Here is a 21,164-nt window from a genome sequence, read left to right on the forward strand (position 1 = left end):
CTGTAATGAGTTAAGATTTTGATATAAAAATGTAAGTGTGATCATTCGACTACATTCTGAGCAAGCTGACAATAAAATCATTCATCCGTGACGATTTGATGCTTTAGCTCGTCGGGTTTGTATAGTTTCATCTTTTTGCAAGTGAAAATGGTGTAACGCAATATTATTATAACTTTATTTCAATTTCAAAATTGTAAGTGGGTTTTTACACCAGTAAAACAAAATATTTATTTTAAAAACTGTATGGCTCATAAATTTGAATATTCAGAAGTGCAACCGTGCAATTTGGCAAATTGCATGCTACCCACACCATGTGATAAAGCGTCCAATTGTCACATATGAATGATATTATTGTTAGCTTGCATGGAATCTAGTCAAATGATCACATCTACAATTTTGCATGAAAATCTGTACTTACAAGAGAGATATTAAAGTTTGAAAAGTGTTGCGTAAGAAAAGTCTCCAATACACTTGCAGGTAACCTGCGATTTGCCAAAATGCGCGGTTTCGCTCTTAAATATTTACATAAGCCATACATTTTGAAAAACTAGAGCTTTGTCACAGACGTGACTTATACCCCCACGTGCCGCATTGACACAGACTTTTTTGCATGCTGTCTTCACAAAACAAGAGAAGATAATTTATGGCGATTTTTAAGAATTATTATGCCATTATCATTTATGGCCATTTTGACCTTTGAATTTTTGAATTCTTTCGCATGACACGCCTTCCAATGACTGTGAACAAAATTAATGTACATAGTCATTTTAAAATCTCACAATGAATGACATAGTTATGGCCAGGACAAGCTCATTTATGGCCATTTTTTACTTTTGAACACCAAGTATGACCTTGACCTTAGAGATATTGACGTAATTCTTTCGCATGACACATTATCCAATGATTGTGAACAAATGTACCAAGTAATTTTAAAATCTCACTATAAATGACATAGTTATGGCCGGGACAAGATCATTTATTGCCATTTTTGACCTTTGAACTCACAGTGTGACCTTGACGTTGCAGATATTGAAGCAATTCTTTCGCGCGACACACCGTCCAATGATGGTGAACAAATGTGCCAAATGATTTTTAAATCTCACAATCGACAACATAGTTATGGCCCGGACAAGCTCATTTACGGCCATTTTTGACCTTTGAACTCAGTGTGACCTTGACCTTGGATATATTGACGTAATTCTTTCACGCGAAACACCGTCCAATGATGGTGAACAAATGTGCCAAATGATTTTAAAATCTCACAATGAACAACATAGTTATGGCCCTGACAAGCTCATTTATGGCCATTTTTGACATTTGAACTTAAAGTGTGACCTTGACCTTGAAGATATCAACGCAATTCTTTCGCACCACACCGTCTAATGATGGTGAACAAATGATTTTAAAATCTCACAATGAACGACAAAGTTATGACCCGGACAAGCTCATTTATGGCCATATTTGACCTTTGAACTCAAAGTGTGACCTTGACCTTGGAGATATCAACGTAATTCTTTCGTGTGACACACCGTCCAATGATGGTGAACAAATGTGCCAAATGATTTTAAAATCTCACAATGAACAACATAGTTATGGCCTGGACAAGCTCATTTATGGCCATTTTTGACCTTGGAACTTAAAAGTGTGACCTTGACGTTGCAGATATTGACGTAATTCTTTCGCGCAACACACCGTCCAATGATGGTGAACAAATGTGCCAAATAATTAAAAATCCCACAATTATAGACATAGTTATGGCCCGGACAAGCTCATTTATGGCCATTTATGACCTTTGAACTTAAAGTGTGACCTTGACCTTGGAGATATCGACATAATTCTTTTGCGCAACACACCATCAATTGATGTTGAACAAATTTGCCAAATGATTTTAAAATCTCACAATAAATGACAAAGTTATGGCCTGGACAAGCATTTGACCTTTGAACTCGAAGTGTGACCTTGACCTTGGAGATAGGGACGTACTTTTTTCACACGACACACTGTCCCATGATGGTGAACAAATGTACCATGTCATTTTAAAATCTAATGATAAATGACATAGTTAAGGTCTGGACAAACTTTCGGTTTAAAACACACTTAGCGACTCCGTGACCTAGTTTTTGACCCGGCATGACCCATATTCAAACTTGACCTAGACATCATCTAGATACAACTTATGACTAAGTTTAGTGAAGATCGGATGAAATTTTGGGACAGACAGTCCAACAGACAGACAGACCGACAAAGTGACTCCTTTATAGCCCCCATTACCAATGGTAATGGGGGTATAACTAGTTTTATTTTATCCTGATGTAAGAACCCACCTTAAATGATGAAATTGAAATAAATTTATAATGATGTCGCGTTTCACCATTTTCATGTGCAAACAGATAAAACCATGCATACCCCACATGCTTAAGCGTCTGATCGTCAAGCATGAATGATGTTATTGTGAGCTTGCTCAGAATGCAGTCAAATGGTCACACCTAGAAAAATTTATCAAAATCTTTACTCATAACTGAAATATTCAAGTTTGAAAAGTGTTGTGTTAGAAAAGACTCCACTTTTCCTAGGTTAGCTGATTTACCAGTACCAATTGAACATACTTATTTAAGTAACATAAAAAAAGTCCTACTTCAATAAGAGGTATGGGGAGAACAGCCGTACAAATTATTTCATAACATGTCCCAACAAGTTATGTGGCAGTGTTGAGAATCAACATCGGTAGTGATCCTCGGATTTGAGGTCGAGCTCTCAAAAAGCTGAGCTGACTGGCCCTGCTCAGTGCATGAAATTGGTTGCATAAATGTAATCAAAAACGCTGATAGAGTTAAAAGTTTATTAGTGAAAATAATCTGTATAAGAAATCTAACTTATCAATAATCCCAGATTAGCCTGTGCAGTCTGCACAGGCTAATCATGAACAAAATTTTCACCGATCTTCTCTAAGAAGAGACTTCCTTTAAAGGAAAAATACAATAGAAGCAGAAAGTGTTGTCCCAGATCAGCCTGCATGGACTGTGCATGCTAATCTGGGACGACACTTCACTCACTTTACTCACATGCATCAAACACATTTTTTCCATAGCAGAGCTTCCTCTAAGACTCTACTCACATGCATCAAACGGAGCTTCCTCTAAGACTGATTTCTAATAATCACTGCACTATCTTAAAATCACGTATGAGCTGCTGAAACCATAAAGAAGTAATATGATGTTTGGTATAATACATATTTCTGATTATTGTTTTGTATTAAATACTTTCTCTGGGCCTGTCTAGTACAATATGAATTAAATGAAATAAAAACAAACAATAGTATGTACATACCTGGGAATGAAAAATTTAAACTGATACATACTTAAAACTATGGCTCATCAGAGAATTAACAAATTTCTCCATTTGCAGTGCATGTCCTAATACAAGTTTGCAGCAAGAGGTAGTTATCAAGTTATAACATATTTAAGAAGTTTTCACAAACAAGAGGGCCATGATGGCCCTGAATCGCTCACCTGACTAACCAAATACAATCCAAACCCAGTTTTCATCAAGATAAACATTCTGACCAAATTTCATAAAGATTGGATGAAAACCGTGACCTCTATTATCTACACAAGGTTTTTCTAATATTTGACCTATTGACCTAGTTTTTGACCCCAGGTGACCAAAATACAATCCCAACCCAGATTTCATCAAGACACTCATTCTGACCAAATTTCGTGAAGATTGGATGAAAACTGTGACCTCTATTGTCTACACAAGGTTTTTCTATTATTTGACCTAGTGACCTAGTTTTTGACCCAAGATGACCCAAATACAATCCCAACCCAGATTTCATCAAGATAAACATTCTGATCAAATTTCATAAAGATTGGATGAAAACTGCGACCTCTATTGTCTATACAAGGTTTTTCTATTATTTCACCTGGTGACCTAGTTTTTGACCTAGTGACCTAGTTTTTGACCCCAGATGACCCAAATACAATCCCAACCCAGATTTCATCAAGATAAACATTCTGACCAAATCTCATAAAGATTGGATTAAAACTGCGACCTCTATTGTCTACACAAGGTTTTTCTATTATTTGACCTAGTGACCTAGTTTTTGACCCCAGATGAGCCAAATACAATCGCAACCCAGTTTTCATCAAGATAAACATTCTGACCAAATTTCATAAACATTGGATGAAAACTGTGACCTCTACTGTCTACACAAAAAAATTGTTGATGATTTTTCAATTACTTGACCTAGTGAGCTAGTTTTTGACCCCAGATGACCCAAATACAATCCCAACCCAGATTTCATGAAGATAAACATTCTGACCAAATTTCATAAATATTGGATGAAAACTGCGACCTTTACTGTCTACACAAACAAATTGTTGACGGACACACGCACACACACAACGGACGCTGGACATCACACGGTCACATAAGCTCACCATGTCACTTCATGACAGGTGAGCTAAAAACAAAAGATGTGTTTGTCAGAAACACAATGCCCCCTATTGCGCCGCTTTGAAGCCATAAATTTGACCTTTGACCTTGACCTTTAGCCACTCAAAATGTGCAGCTCCATGAGATACACATGCATGCCAAATATCAAGTTGCTATCTTCAATATTAAAAAAGTTATGACCAAACTTTAATGAAGGTTAAAGTTTTAGGAATGAAAAATACAATGATACTAGACCTTTGACCTTGAAGGAAGACCTTGACCTTGACTTTTCACCACTCAAAATGTGCAGCTCCATGAGATACACATGCATGACAAATATGAAGTTGCTACCTTCAATATTGCAATAGTTATAAAACTTTAACCAAGGTTAAAGTTTTGTGACACACACATACAATGACTGACACAATGACAGACAGACAGACAGGCCAAAAACAATATACCCCCGATCTTTCGATCCGGGGGCATAAAAATATAAATTGCACTTGCATAATTTACACAAACTGACATCCATGGAGAATCCAGTATACCTCTTCTTTGTTGTGTTATACAAAAAAATTGTGTACAATTATTTACATATATTCAAGTAAGACTGTAAGTGTAGTAAAACAAGCAAATTAATGTAATGTAAATACACAGTGCAAAACAAAATCACATAATATAAAAAGCAAATAATAAACCAACTTTATATAGCATTTAGTTATATGTTTATGTCAAACATTTGCAAAGAATTAACAAATATATTAAAATCTGGAGCAAAAAACACTCTATATGGAGCCTTTCTTATTTATCATCTTAAAGAAGTTTGAGTTGTAACTGTGCAATTTTGGCATTAGTCCTTTTGAGTTAAACCAGCCTTAATACTAATTAACTAATTCAGTATATACAAGTATATTCAATTATTTGTACCGGTTAGTTGTCCACATGTTCTTTATTTAAGGAACAAACTGATCATACATGATTTATTTTGTGTAACTTACATTGGTTGTAAGCTCCTTGATATAACTGGGCCCTGTTTTCCTTTGTTTGTGTATAATGAAAACACTAAAAACTTTCAATGAGCTAATTTCAAGACTTTGCTTCTATTTTGCTATCAATTGTGGAAAAGATATTAAGATTATGTAACAAAACTTTGTAATAAAATCTATTATAAATATTAACTTTTATATTAACTCAATACAATTTTGTATCACTTATAAAAAGATCTAATTTTTAGACTCTATTAATTATATTTTTTTAAGTACATCATTTTACTTAAATAATTATTCAAGGATGTAGAATATAATCAAAATTTTTTTCTGTTCTATGGAAATGTTCCTTAAAAAAAATGCCCACATGAAAAAGTGAGTTACAAAACAAAACTAGTTTTCTTGCTATATTTTGTACATAAAATAATAAAATATACACATTTTTTATTTAAATGTGTAACTACATCAAAATAATAGTTTTTCCATTATAATTTTAAATGCTGACATTGTTCTAGTTTTTTTAAACTGAAAAACTACAATTAATTGAATATTAATTTATAACTGAATACATACAATACGGGTTGCAGATGACAATACACTGTATACAACATTGACATCATTTTCTGTTCTTAAAAAATCACACAAATGCTGAAGGCAATTTTGGCCAAAACATGTCAGTTAAATATATCAATTTATAACTTCTAGTATAAATTTGACTTTGTTTTCCATCACTGTATGACGCTTATCACAGTCTTATTGAGCAAGGGAACTGTAACGACATCTCGGAAGCTACGTCACTTTCTTCTTAAGAGTGGGATCCTGGTAACATATGAGAGATAGGGCGCCATCTGGTCTACTGGCACAGTACCTTTCAACAAATTAAAACAATTAAGATTGAATACCTATCCAGTGACATAGTAGCCCTTGTGGCTTTTTTAGCTATATTCAAGGGCACATAACTTAGGAATGTCTTGATGATTGAGCACAAAAAAGTGGCTTACATATCTATGCACACTTGAAATGGAATCACTTGAGATTTGTTTAAGAAGTTCGCTGAAAAAAACATATGACATTTAAATGCTGAAAAACTGATGGACTACCAATAGACCAATGAACATACACTTCAGTATAGCCCCTTCAAACTTTTTTCACAGGGGTTTGACAAACACCAGTTTGACCAAAACATTAGGAGCTTTTAAGTGTTTTTGTGATAGTTAAAATACAAATACTTTTTTAATTAAGTAAGTAAGTAAGTAAGTTTGAAATTGTTTTTAGGCCCTGCTATTTATGGCAAGCTGAAGCAAAAGGGCCGTCCTGACATTATCTTGCTATAAAGAAGCATTCTTGAGACCCTCACCAACCCTAAAGACACTAAGTATTGAATCAGCCTACCTCAATTATAAAATCACCTTTACATTTGCAATAAAGCCAAATATTTGAAACATACTTCTATGATAGAATGGCTTTATCATTGTGTTTGTTAAATCATACTTTGGTTCATTTGGTGTAAACATAGAAAGTTACTCTTACTGTTGGCCCTGTCTGATGAGCATGTTATCCCCTGTTGACAGGGTGTAGGTCTTCCCTCCTGTGGTCACGCTGCTGCTTCCCTCCTGTAATAAAGACTCAGTCTGGGAAACTGGGCTTTATGCCTGTGCATAATTTCTTTCCAGATATGCCAGTGATCATCTGTGTAGACTGCACAGGCTAATAATCTGGGACAACACTTTACGCATATTCATTAAGCCCAGTTCTACCAGAAAGCGGCCCAATATATGACCCATGTAATGCAATAATTGGTCTAATGGCTTATTGTAATTGTGCATGTTTTTGAGCGCTGGCTGCATAAGGCATAAGACCAATTTTCAACCTAAAAAATCACGGCTCATATGTGGAGTATGTACAATGTGGTAAATATAGATCTTGTGAACTGCTTTCAATCTTCCCTCCTGTTGTGACATTTTTTCTCTTGTGCACATACCATGTTGATGAATACTTTTGGTCAATTTGTTTTGGCTAATGAATTTTCAGATTCTATTGTTCTCTTTTCAACAAATGTTAAATTTAAAAGCTTAGAGTAACTTTTATTTGAGTGTGTTTGTTTTACGAAATACATAACAAGATCTCCAGATAAAGTTTTATAGTATTTTCCCGATACTCTACTTTTTTCAAAAGGTATTTTAGTCCCTGACCCTCAGCTCTTAAGGTTTTCGAAGATATGTAAAGTGTATTTTGTAAGCTTCAGTTACAATTTCGCTTTAAAATGTACTTTGATCCCATGATATAAAATGTGAAGTTTATAAATGTGAATGTAATTTTCATGACAAACTAACATGGTACAATAACATACATAAAACTTTTTTTTTCTTTTAAAAAATACATTATTGTATACCCAACTCGCATTCTGTTCAGGTTTTATGCTGTTTGCTACTCATCAGTATCTAAGGGTTGGAACTGAAACCTTTAAAACTTAGATCTAGTAAAAAAGGCCTTTAATAAAATTTAACTTTCTAAGGGACTACAAATGTGTAAAAAAAACGTATCTAAGTGGTAAAGGGTTGATGAGTATACCTACCAGCCCCCAGATGAAGGTCTCTGCCTCATCACACTTCCCAGAGTTCTCTCCCTTCCCATAAAGGAACACCTGAAAAAATGACAGAAAGGGCATGAAAGTATCAAAGTATCACCACAAACATTTACTCGATGTAATATCATATTGAGCAATGGATTGAGTTCAACAACAAAACATTGCATCTTTGTATACAAATAGAATCACAGAAATCACAAAATTGTTTGTGTTTTGGCTCAGTGTGAAACTAAATAATGCATGTAACAAAACGCATATTTACACCTGGTTAGGCTAAAAATTATTGTAAGACAATTACCCTAAGCACTGTTAACACATTATGAAATAAGAAAGAAGAGAATCAAGAACAATAATCGAAGTTAAGATTTAGATATAAACATTTAGTTGCACACATTTTGAATTCAGAAAAAACTAAAATCACAAATAATTGTGAAAATCAAACACTTAAATAAAATTCAAAATTATAACCATCTACAAGTCCCAATGCTCACCTGAAACTGGTGTGTGTAATCGTCCCTCTGAAAGAGTTTCACATATCCCTTGCCGTCAATCTCTGCCCGGTTGTCTTTGATAAAGGTGGCCAGGTGGAAGGGAGACTGAAGACTCAGACTCGAGTTCAACTTTATAGGAGGATTCTCAGGGATTGTACCTGGAGAGGGCCAGATGTTATGTTTCTAGGGCAGTCAATGAGTTTAACAATACAGTAAGAACTATAACAAGCCCTACTACTGATTGCCACATTAATGACAAATACCGGTACATGTATCCACTCTAGCTGCATGTTGTTTCATTTTTTTCCCACCATTTTGGGAATGGGGCCGGATCCCTTTGGATTGGGAAAAATCGCAGTCTTTTGACTAAAATTTGGAAAATAGTATTGCTGTTGTTTTGCTAAAAAAATGCTTAAATTGAGAATTAAAGTGCTTTCAATGCTATATTTTACAAAGGTTCAACTTATAGAGCTGGATGGGAGATAAATTAAATGTTGAGGACTAAAATATTTTTAAAAATATGGAAATCTTCGATTGGGAATTTTTAGGTCCCATTTTTGAAAGATATACTCTTCTCCATTGGGAATGGGGTATTAGCTCCTAATTTGAACGAAAAAAAAAACACTGTGCTTTATTTAGCAACAATTAACAAGTCTGAAATGATGGCAATTTGAGACTCACTTGAGTTCAAGGTACAGCAATTTATGAACAATTAACCTGATGATCTTGTTTTTAACCCCACTGACTCAGATTCAAACATCGCTTTGACATTGTAAAATCATACACTTTGACAAAGTACCACAATTTTGCGTAATAAATGTGGCTTCAAGAGTTGTAACAAGCCCTTTAGACTTAGTTTTTAGATCCATGAATCCCAGATTCAAACTTGACGCTGATATTGTCAAGATTTACATTCTTGTCAAGTTTAATTAAGAACAAATCATAAATGTGACTTCCAAAATTTAACAAGTTTGACCTGGTGGCCTAGATTTTTAAAACATAAGCCAAATACAATAATGGCCTATGTAATGTCAAGAGCAACATTCTGACCAAGTTTCGAGATTAAAGCATAAATAAGGCATTTAGACTGGTAAAAAGGCTTTTCTAAGATTAGACCTGGTGACCTAGATTTTGGACATACATGACCCAAATTCAAATTAGATATAGGTATTTCAAGATAAATATTCTGACCATATTTCATTGGAATGGGATAAAAAATATGGCTTCTAAAATGGTAAAGATTTAAAAGTTTGAACTGCAAAACACACAACGCCAGACAAAGATTCAGAATGATAGCTGACTCTGAGAAGAGATGAGCTAAAAATGTAATCTTAGTAAGGAGATAATTTTCTTTTAGTTAGTGTAGTGATCATTCTTGTTGTAGGTCATGTTTTACTTATTACTGTTGTGTAAGACATTTACTTCTTACTGTTTACTTTTAAACTGCTGTTTCATCACTAAATAAATGTTACATGTAGTTGTTAATCCCTTTTTTAGTTAGTATTGTTTTATCATTCATTTACTGATGTTTTACCATGTTTTACCGGTACTTACGAGTAATTCAGTTTTATCCGATATGTTGTTAGTAATTTACTTAGTACAGTTGTATCTTTTAGTACTTAACACTGTTTTATTGGACATTAACATAGAGCTTTTTTATAGTGCTTTATTGTGCTTTTTCTGTACTGTTTTACCACTCTTTTACTTAAAGCTGTTTAATCTTTATTTAACATTACTGTTTTATCATTCTCTTACTTATGACTGTTTTATCACACATACCTGGTAAAGCTTTGCCTGTTTTATGTTGCTCAGACGCAAAGAACCTGTGAATGGAAAGACACAAATTAAAAGCAAACTCAACTGAACACTACAAAGATTTAAAAAAAATTGAACACAAAAACTGACTTTGATGTAGAGTAGATGTTAAATATAATGTACATATTTGTCCCTGTTTCACAAGTTACAATCTCATGAACAACACAAACCAATTCATAGCATAGTTCTTCATAGTTCACTCATACAAACTGAGAAAATCACAATTAATGTTTGGATAAACAAGCCAGGACATAAGTAACCTTTGCTCGCACAAATGAACAGAATGGACGCTAATCATCAATATAATTATATGTACCGTGCTCTGTGAAAAGGGGATTTAATGCATGTGCGTAAAGTGTTGTCCCAGATTGGCCTGTGCAGTCTGCAGAAGCTAATCAGGGACGACACTTCCCGCTTTTATGGTATTTTTCATTTACAAAAAGTCTTTTCTTAGCAAAAAAACAGTTTAGGCGGAAAGTGTTGTCCCTGATTAGCCTGCAAAGGTTAATCTGGGACGACAGTTTACGCACATGCATTAAACCCCATTTTCACAGATCACCGCTCATATAGGACTTGCCATGGAAAACCCAAGCTTTATACACACATACGCACAGTGTCATCCGACACCAACCACTGTCATCCAAACAAGCTGATCTGTGCTATGGCATTTGCATTACGGCCAGTTTTCCCATGACAAAACCCCGCATAACCCTCATTCTGCAGCTCTGACAGTTTTACATTAAGATTTTTTAAACCATTTAAAATCAATCCCCTCCTTGAAATTGTGCTTACTAATTGTCAGTTTCCTGTAAATGTTTGCGATCAATAGTGAATGCATTTGGTAGGTAGTTACCTCACAAAACCAAAATTGCAGACAGGTACAATAAAATTATGGTAAAATATTAACAAATAAATTACAATAATACGATTTTAGTTTAGATTCATTGATATCATTACTTCATGCCACAATTTTTCCCCTATGACCTCTGACCTTTTAATGACAGGTCCCAGCTGCACTCCAAGGTCCTCACAGTGGAACCATTCTTCATACAGTGAGTCAAGAGATGGGGAACCATCCTCCTCAACAAAATACCTGCACAATAATTACGGTTTATTTAAATGCCCTCTTTCTTTTAGAAGACTCAAATTATTTATATAAAATGAAAGGTTACATGTACAATGCAAGTATATAAAGGAATACAAGTTTTTTTTAACACTTTTAACTTCTATGGCAAATTAAGGACAATTGTCTGAAAAACTGGGGGTGAAATCACTATATTCCATGTCATTATTTTGTTTATAGGTTGAGAGTTAATGTTATAAAGTTATTTTGTTATAGTAAAAGAAAGGTATGTAACAACACGTACACATCTGCTGTCGGTAGTTTTTTTTGCAACACATGGTCAATAACTCAAATACATATGAGATATGATGTCAGAAGGCCAGGCTTTAATAATGAGCATAAACTGTTGAAAAAAAATTATCTAAGCATTCTACAAACGCTAATCTAAAACAAAGCTTTCATCTTTTGTGGTATTTTCTGTTTCTATGGAGTCTCATATCAATTCACGGTGGGTGGGAATTGTTGCCCTTGATTAAGGTCAGTATTGACAAAGATCATTAATTTCTTAAATAATTTTGTTGGCATATAACTGTTTATTAAGCGATTAAAAATAAATAGAAACAAAGCTTGTTTGGCAAAATAAAAATAATATTTGTATCAAGATATTTTTTTTACTTGCACCAAGATTCAAACCATGAACATATGCAAGGAAAATCTTATGCACAACAACTGGGCTTTTCAGACATTTAAACAAACATCAATACATTTCAACTCCAGGCCAGTAATACAGGTATTAAACAAATTAGTGATGAAAAGCGTTAATGTGCTGTTTTATTTGATCGATTATGATTGATGATTATGAGAAATAAAACAATTTTGTAATACTTTTTTTAGTCATGAGTTTAACTGGGTTTGTTTAAATAAAATTAATTATTGTTTACCTATGTGCATTTTCACTGAAAATTGCCAACTGTAATCAAGTCCCTTTAAATTCAAAAACTTAATTAAAATGATAAAATACCTTATGTCTCTTGCTAATAAGTTAATAGATCACAGAAAATTATTTTAAACAAGTAGATATTGCTAAGAAGATAATTATTTTCACCGTAATAAGCAGAAAACATCTGGTTTTGATAAGACAAATTATTCTCAAAATTGTCAGACTAGTTCAATTACAGTTAAGATCTCTTTTAGGAGCCATGCAAAAACGGGCCAGAACTGCACTTCATACATCTGTGTCTCATGACCTGCCTCAAATGATATGAGCCTCGCTATGAGATACCAGTTAAATGCATGTGACATTTTCCTACTCAACTGGAATTTTATTAAGAAGAAACTTTCTTAACATGACAAATTCCATAAAGCACACATTGTAATAATATGAACATAATTATGTTCAAAATTCAATAGCAGTGTTACTGGTTTATCCTATGATATACACTATGATGTTGATTGTACTTCACGAAATGTTATGTATCTGATAACATGTAAAAACTACTATGAACAATAAGTCGGGCAAACTAATTAAAGGGATCTTTTCACGCTTTGGTAAATTGACAAAATTGAAAAAAGTTGTTTCAGATACGCAAATTTTCGTTTTGGTTATGATATTTGTGAGGAAACAGTAATACTGAACATTTACCATGCTCTAATGTAGCCATTATATGCATCTTTTGACGATTTTAAAACCTAAAAATTATAAAGCGTTGCAACGCGAAACGATTGAATAATTTGGAGAGTTCTGTTTTTGTCGTTAAATTTTGTGAAACTACGAAGATTGCTTATATAAGGTATAAAATACGTTTAGCATGTGTTCTCGGCGGAATAGCTTAGTAGGTTAAAGCGTTCTTACTTCAGGACTCTGGCAGGACTCCAGGGGTCACTGGTTCGAAACCTGCTCCGGGCAATGTTCTTTTCCTTTTTTTAATTTTATTCTTGATTTTTTACTGGAGCTTTTACGATCCAATGTTTACATTTATCAATATAAAGCATTTATTGAATAAGTTAAAAAATGCCAAAATCTGTGAAAAGGCCCCTTTAAAATGTATCACGCAGAATGAAAAGCCTTAGATTTGATATAAAAAACTGTTCAATAAATCCTATTTAACATGTAGCTGCATATTTTTGATCTACAGATACTCAAAATGATTGCACTTTATCTGATTTTTCTTTTGTACCTATTGAAGTTGTTGAAAACAATCTAGACCATTTATGCAAAGAAACCTTTTGGATACATAAATTAAAAACTATGATTCCAAACGGTCTAAATAATAAACTGCTTTATAACATATAGGAGCATAATTCACATATACATTTGATGTTTGCCTATTACTATGTCTTTTAATAAAGCAGACTGCACAGGCTAATCTAGGACGATACCTTTGCACAGGCTAATCTAGGAAATACCTTACGCACATGCATTAAACCCCATTTTCACAGAGTGAGGCTCAATTTCATCACATGGATGTCCTTGACCTCCCCCATACCTGAGTCCATCCAGCTCGTCCTCTGCCCGTTCTCTCTCAATCACCAACCCCACAGTGTCAGCCTCACGCTGGGGGGAGTGGGGAATACTGCCTGGTAACAAGAAGATCTGAAATATCATGTGAATAATACAGGTTGGTATCTGACATATCTAAAATAAGGTGGATAAATATACGGCTTCTAAAATTCTGAAGTAAAATTCCCTTATGTACTCTACAGCTGGGTTACAGAAACGTATACAACCATATATTTTACAGACCATTTCCAGGCCCATACTCACAAACCCCATAGACAACTCTTAACTTGAAATTTTACATATGAGCCGTGCTCTGTGAAAAGGGGGTTTAATGCATGTGCGTAAAGTGTTGTTCCAGATTAGCCTGTGCAGTCCGCAAAGGCTTATCAGGGATGACACTTTCCTCTTTTATGGTATTTTTCATTTACAGAAAGTCTCTTCTTAGTAAAAATCCTTTTAGGAGGAAAGTGTCGTCCCTGATTAGCCTGTGCAGACTGCACAGGCTAATCTGGGACAACACTTTATGCACGTGCATTAAACCCTCTTTTCACAGAGCACAGCTCATATGACTTTGCATATGTAAACTGATGTTTTGCATTTGAGATGGCCTATCTGAAGAACTAAAGAAGTCCATAGACCCATCTAGCAAGATTACCTCCCCTTCCTTGATATGAACATCCTTGTGTACACCTTTCTCAACAACCTTCAGACACATGTCTCCTTTCACCATGTAGAACAGCTGTAATACACAATGGAAAACTTATTAAGAGCCAAATTCGGTATGACTTTTTATATTATATTATATTTTTTATATTATTATCTTGCATACTAGTAGACACAGTGTTCAGCTTCAACCTATAAGCTTAATAACATGAAACACCTTTGGCTTATTAAGACATTCTTGGGTAGGACCAGTAAGTCTTGGTGTCTCGTGACTATTTATAACAAATTATAAAAAGAGCTGTCAGAGGACAGCGCGCTCGACTTTTCGAGTGCTATACTGTATAATGTAAGCCATCATGGGGTTCATATTCAAAAATTTATTAGACGATCTTTCAAAAATGAAAAAGGAAAAAAATAATAAATTATTTTGGGGGGGGGGGGGGGGGTAGGGGGGGGGGTAGGGGGGGGGGGGTAGGGGGGAGTATAATGTGGGGTGGGGTAATTTTGGGGGGGGGGTGGGGGGGGGGAGGGATTCTGGGTAGGGGCATGGGGTATTGTTTGGGTGGAATCCATTGTGGTATTCAGGTAAGTGTTGTTTTGTCAAAGTAATAATAAAATATGATCATAAATGAGGAAGTTATGGCAATTTAAGCAAAATGTTCAATTATCTAAGTGTAAAAGGGGCCATAATTATGTCAAAATGCTTGATACAGTGGTCTGCTCTTGTTTATAGGTTGCGGTCATGTTGGTAAACAAGTATGCAACATATAAAAGCAATATGTCAAAGGATATAGGAAATATTTGGGGTAGTACGCAAACTTTAACATAGATTTATCAATAATATGCATATTTTAAGTATAAAAGGGGCAATAATTATGACAAAATGCTTGATAGAGTTGTCTGCTCTTGTTTATAGGTTGGGGTGATGTTGGTAAACAAGTATGCAACATATAAAAGCAATATGTCAAAGGATATAGGAAATATTTGGGGTAGTACGCAAACTTTAACATAGATTTATCAATAATATGCATATTCTAAGTATAAAAGGGGCAATAATTATGACAAAATGCTTGATAGAGTTGTCTGCTCTTGTTTATAGGTTGGGGTGATGTTGGTAAACAAGTATGCAAAATATGAAAGCAACATGTCAAGGGACAATGAAAATAAATGGGGTAGTACGAAAACTTTAACATTTGCTGCATATTCTAAGTGGAAAAGGGGCCATAATTATGACAAAATGCTTGATAGAGTTGTCTGCTCTTGTTTATAGGTTGGGGTCATGTTGGTAAACAAGTATGCAAAATATGAAAGCAATATGTCCAGGGACAATGAAAATAATTGGGGTAGTACGAAAACTTCAACATTTGCACACTAACGCTAACGCTAACACTAACTCTAACACTAACGCTAACGCCGACGCCGGGGTGTGTAGGATAGCTCCACTATATATATTTCATATATAATAGTCCAGCTAACAAAATGTAACAAATTAACACAATATAAATCAATTGAAAAAGATTGATTGAACTTAGTGGCTACATCTAGCATAGCACCTACATTAGGACATTGAACTTAGTGGCTACATCTAGCATAGCACCTACATTAGGACAATCAGGTCAAATGAAAAAAAAAGTATGTTAAATCCATGTTACCTCCTCCCCCTCCTCAATGTGGTAGTCTTTTCTCTGGTTGGGCCCACCAACAAAGAACGACTTCATCTGGCCATCTTTGTGCCTAGCAATACAAGTAACATTTCCTATTATAAATACAGGTATCTTTTGTTATCAGTACAGGCATCTAGTGTTATCAGGACAGGCATCTATTGTTATCAGTACATGTATCTATTGTTATCAGTACAGGCATCTATTGTTATCAGTACAGGTATTTATTGTTATCAGTACAGGCATCTATTGTTATCAGTACATGTATCTATTGTTATCAGTACAGGCATCTATTGTTATCAGTACAGGTATTTATTGTTATCAGTACATGTATCTAGTGATATCAGTACATGAACCTATTTTTATCAGTTAATGTATCTACTGTTATCAGTACATGTATCTATTGTTATCATTGCAAGTATCTATTATTATTAGTGCAGGTATCTATTGTTATCAGTACAGGTATCTATAAAATACAATACTTCTCTTGAAGATTAGATCTATAGTCAATGATTGTTATAACAGTATCTTCTTATTGATAAAAATGAACTTAAAATAAATCCATATTGCTTTGCAACATGAATTTATGAAAGATATAGAAGAAAAACATTAAATTTGAATATTCAACAAAACATTTATGGCAAATTAGGTGCAAGGATGTAATGTAACGGTATATGGTGTTAGCCATACAACCATTGAGTCGTTAGTATGATCCCTAAACAGTTTCTGTCAGAAAGATCTTCCACAAAGTAAAACAAAAGTATCAGAATTAGTGGCCAATAAAAGTGTTTCAATGTAATAAAATTGAAATCAAACACTGAAAGCCACAAAAAAAGAGAGATAAGCTCTGAAATTAACATACATTCCAATCACAGCAACTTACATCATCTTATTGCAGACGGGCGGAAGAAAAAACTGCTTGTTTGCCTCGATCCATTGGTCTGTGTTATTAATCACAGGTTCTGAGCTTGCCATGGCTGACAGAGTTCACGAGTGCAAATCTTGAAACGTCACTACCGGTAAATATTCCCAGTATTTGTTGTTTATCTGTAACAAGAGGTCAATATGATATCTCTGAAGCACGCACCTAAGTAAATAAACATTCTGAACTAGTTTCATTAAAATTGAGTTATAATTGTGGCTTCTAGGGTGGTAAAAAGGCTTTTCTATGATATGACCGGGTGACCTTGTTTTTTGAGGCACATTGTCTGGATTCAAATTCTGCATAGATATTGTCTAGAAAAACATTTGACACAGTAAGGCATGTATGTTGCATGTAGAGTGGTAAAAAAATTTGTTCATGACGTGAGATAGTAAGCTATTTGTTAGACACACATGACCCATTTTCAAGCTCAGCCTACATGTAGTCAAAATAAACAAGAGGGCCTGAAAGGCCCAAAGTCGCTCACATGAGATAACAAGATATTATTGGGACAAATCTTCTGACCAAGTTTCATGAAGATTGGACAATAAATGTGGCCTCTAGAGTGTTAACAAGGTTTTACTATAGCCATACATAGCCATAAAAGGAAAAATGCCCGCCCCTGGTGGCCATGTTTTTAAAGCAACCAAAACTATTTTCGAACTCATCCAAGATATCATTGGGACAAATCTTCTGACCAACTTTCATGATGATCGGAAAACAAATGTGCCCGCTAGAGTGTTAGGTTTTACTATAGCCATATAAGGAAAAATGCCCCGCCCCGTGGTGGCCATGTTTTTCAACCAACAGGCATCACTTTTGAACTCCTCCAAGATATTATTGGTATGAAAATTCTGACCGAGTCTCATGAAGATCGTACTTTAAATGTGGTCTCTAGAGTGTTAACAAGATTTTACACTAGCCATATATAGCCATATAAGGAAAAATGCCCCTCCCCTTGGCAGCCATGTTTTTCAAGCAAATGTAACCATTTTTTAACTCATCCAAGATATCAATAAGACAAATCTTCTGACCATATTTCATGAAGATTGGACAATAAATGTGGCCTCTAGAGTGTTAACAAGGTTTAACAAAAGCCATATATAGCCATACATGTATTAGGAAAAATGCCCCGCCCCCTGGTGGCCATGCTTTTAAAGAAACCAAAACCATTTTCGAACTCATCCAAGATATCATTGGGACAAATCTTCTGACCAAGTTTCATGAAGATTGGAAAATAAATGTGGCCTCTAGAGTGTTAACAAGGTTTTAATATAACCATTTAACGAAAAATGCCCCGCCCCCTGGCGGCCATGTTATTCAACCAAAGAGCATCATTTTCAAACTCATATAAGATATTATTGGGATGAATCTTCTGACCAAGTTTCATGAAGATAGGACAATTAATGTGGCCTCTAGAGTGTTTACAAGATTTTACTTAAGCCATATAAGGAAAAATGCCCCTCCCCTTGGCAGCCATGTTTTCAAGCAAAGGTTACCATTTTTTAACTCATCCAAGATATCATTGGGACAAATCTTCTGACCAAGTTTAATGAAGATCGGAAAATAAATGTGGCCTCTAGAGTGTTAACAAGGTTTAACTATAGCCATATAAGGAACAAGAGGGCCATGATGGCCCTGTATCGCTCCACTGTTTTATTATGCAAAAAAACGTGCAATGCGCATGGGTTGAAATGTACTCAAGCATGTGACTTTCTCTTTCTATCCCTCGTCCCACTAAGCACTTAAAGTTGGAAGGGTGAGCATTTTTATATATGGAAAAAGTTACTACCATGTTAACTAAACAGACTAAAATGCCCGGGAATTGTTGCACAGGTCCTTTGCTTATAACGTAGGTACTTTTATCTCTCCAAAAGATATTGTCGTTCTTTCTATTTCACATATTTTTAGATGCTGAAGATCAAATCTACGCATTTGATTTGAAACAGATTCACAAGACCCATATGAATCAAAATGCCTTAACCCTTTACCAAACGACACATTTTGGACTTTCCCAATTTGAAAGAGGTAGCAGACGACAATTAAATTATAATGAAATCTGAAGGAAATGATCAGGTTGGGTAGAAATAATTGTGATAAAAGGTGAAATTGCTCATCTTGAGCAATTTCTTTCTTTATCACAATTATTTATAAAGTCGTCAGCTACAAACCTGTAAAATCCTGTTAGTGTTTGGTAAAGGGTTAATAATCTCTGGTTCCTTCTTAAGAGCCTTTCACACATTTATAACAAATACAATAGTAGCATCTTTCTTTGTAAAGAATCATCTCAAAATATAACAACGGCTGTTTGTAAAACATGCATGCCCGCCATATGGGATGTCAGTTGTAGTGGCAGCCATTGTGTAAATACGTTATTTGGCACTGTGACCTTAACCTTTGACCTAGTGACCTAAAAATCAATAGGGGTCATCTGCGAGTCATGATCAATGAACCTATGAAGTTTCATGATCCTAGGCGTATTAGCTTTCTTGAGTTATCATCCAGAAACCATTTTACTGTGTAAAGTCACTGTGACCTTGACCTTTGACCTAGTGACCTGAACGTCAATAGGGGTCATATGCGAGTCATGATTAATGTACCTATGAAGTTTCATGATCCTAGGCGTAAGCCTTCTTGAGTTATCATCCGGAAACCATTTTTCTAAGTTGAGTCACCGTGACCTTGACCTTTGACCTGAAAATCAATAGGGGTCATCCGCGAGTCATGATCAATGTACCTATGAAGTTTCATGATCCTAGGCATAAGCGTTCTTGAGTTATCATCCAGAAACCATTTTACTATTTTGGGTCACCGTGACCTTGACCTTTGACCTAGTGACCTAAAAATCAATAGGGGTCATCTGCAAGTCATGATCAATGTACCCATGAAGTTTCGTGATCCTAGGCATAAGCGTTCTTGAGTTATCATCCGGAAACAATTTTACTATTTCGGGTAACCGTGACCTTTGACCTAGTGACATAAAAATCAATAGGGGTCATCTGCTAGTCATGATCAATATACCTATGAAGTTTCATGATCCTATGCATAAGCGTTCTTGAGTTATCATCCGGAAACCATTTTACTATTTTGGGTCACCGTGACCTTGACCTTTGACCTAGTGACCTGAAAATCAATAGGGGGTCATCTGCGAGTCATGAACAAATTTGGTAGAGGACTATTAGATATCACTACATAACAAATTTAGTAGCCCTAGGCTCTATAATTATGAACAAGAAGATTTTTAAAGTTTGCACAAAATAGGCCTTATTTTAAGCATATGTTCATTTTTGTGACCCCCAGGGCAGGGTCAAATTTATCCCCAGGGGCATAATTTGAACAAACTAAGTAGAAACCTATTAGATGTCACTACATACCAAATTTGGTAGAAATAGGCCCAATAGTTATGGACAGAAGATTTTTAAAGTTTGCACAAAATGGACCCAATATAAACATATGTTCAATTTTGTGACCCCTGGTGAACGGTCAAATTTGATCCCAGGGGCTTAATTTGAACAAACTTGGTAGAGGACTATTAGATGTCATTACATACCAAATTTGGTAGCCCTATGCCATACAGTTATGGACAAGAAGATTTTAAAAGTTTGCACAAAACAGGCCTTATATAAGCAAATTTTCAATTTTTTTGAGCCCCCGGGGCAGGGTCAAATTTGACCCCAGGGGCATAATTTGAAGAAACTTGGTCCAGGACTATAAGATGTCACTACATACTAAATTTGGTAGCCCTAGGCCCAATGGTTATGGACGATAAGATTTTTAAAGTTTTCACAAAATAGGCCTCATATATGCAAATTTTCAATTTTTTGACCCCCCAGGGCAGGGACAAATTTGACCCCAGGGGCATAATTTAAAGAAACTTGGTAGAAGACTATAAGATGTCACTATATACCAAAATTGGTAGCCCTAGGCCCTATGGTTATGGACAATAAGATTTCTAAAGTTTTCACAAAATAGGCCTTATATAAGCAAATTATCAATTTTTTGACCCCCCGGGGCAGGGTCAAATTTGACCCCAGGGGCATAA

General features: G+C 35.1%; 1 protein-coding gene across 4 annotated transcripts in view; it reads right to left on the minus strand.

The window, feature by feature from the left end:
• Positions 1-2,825: 2,825 nt before the first annotated feature.
• LOC127873302 (3-hydroxyanthranilate 3,4-dioxygenase-like) overlaps positions 2,826-21,164 on the minus strand; it is a 29,180-nt gene continuing 10,841 nt past the window's right edge. For all 4 annotated transcript variants that reach the window (XM_052417104.1, XM_052417103.1, XM_052417107.1 and 1 more), the window contains exons 2-11: positions 17,084-17,247; positions 16,192-16,273; positions 14,532-14,615; positions 13,863-13,969; positions 11,305-11,406; positions 10,278-10,321; positions 8,499-8,656; positions 7,996-8,064; positions 6,951-7,033; positions 2,826-6,288 (exon numbers count right to left, since the gene is read on the minus strand). In XM_052417104.1, the coding sequence (XP_052273064.1) occupies positions 6,210-6,288; positions 6,951-7,033; positions 7,996-8,064; positions 8,499-8,656; positions 10,278-10,321; positions 11,305-11,406; positions 13,863-13,969; positions 14,532-14,615; positions 16,192-16,273; positions 17,084-17,175 (900 nt within the window). In that variant the 5' untranslated portion in view covers positions 17,176-17,247 and the 3' untranslated portion in view covers positions 2,826-6,209. The remainder of the gene's footprint in view (positions 6,289-6,950; positions 7,034-7,995; positions 8,065-8,498; positions 8,657-10,277; positions 10,322-11,304; positions 11,407-13,862; positions 13,970-14,531; positions 14,616-16,191; positions 16,274-17,083; positions 17,248-21,164) is intronic.

The sequence above is a fragment of the Dreissena polymorpha genome, chromosome 3, assembly GCF_020536995.1.
Source record: "Dreissena polymorpha isolate Duluth1 chromosome 3, UMN_Dpol_1.0, whole genome shotgun sequence".
Classification (NCBI taxonomy): Eukaryota; Metazoa; Mollusca; class Bivalvia; order Myida; family Dreissenidae; genus Dreissena; species Dreissena polymorpha.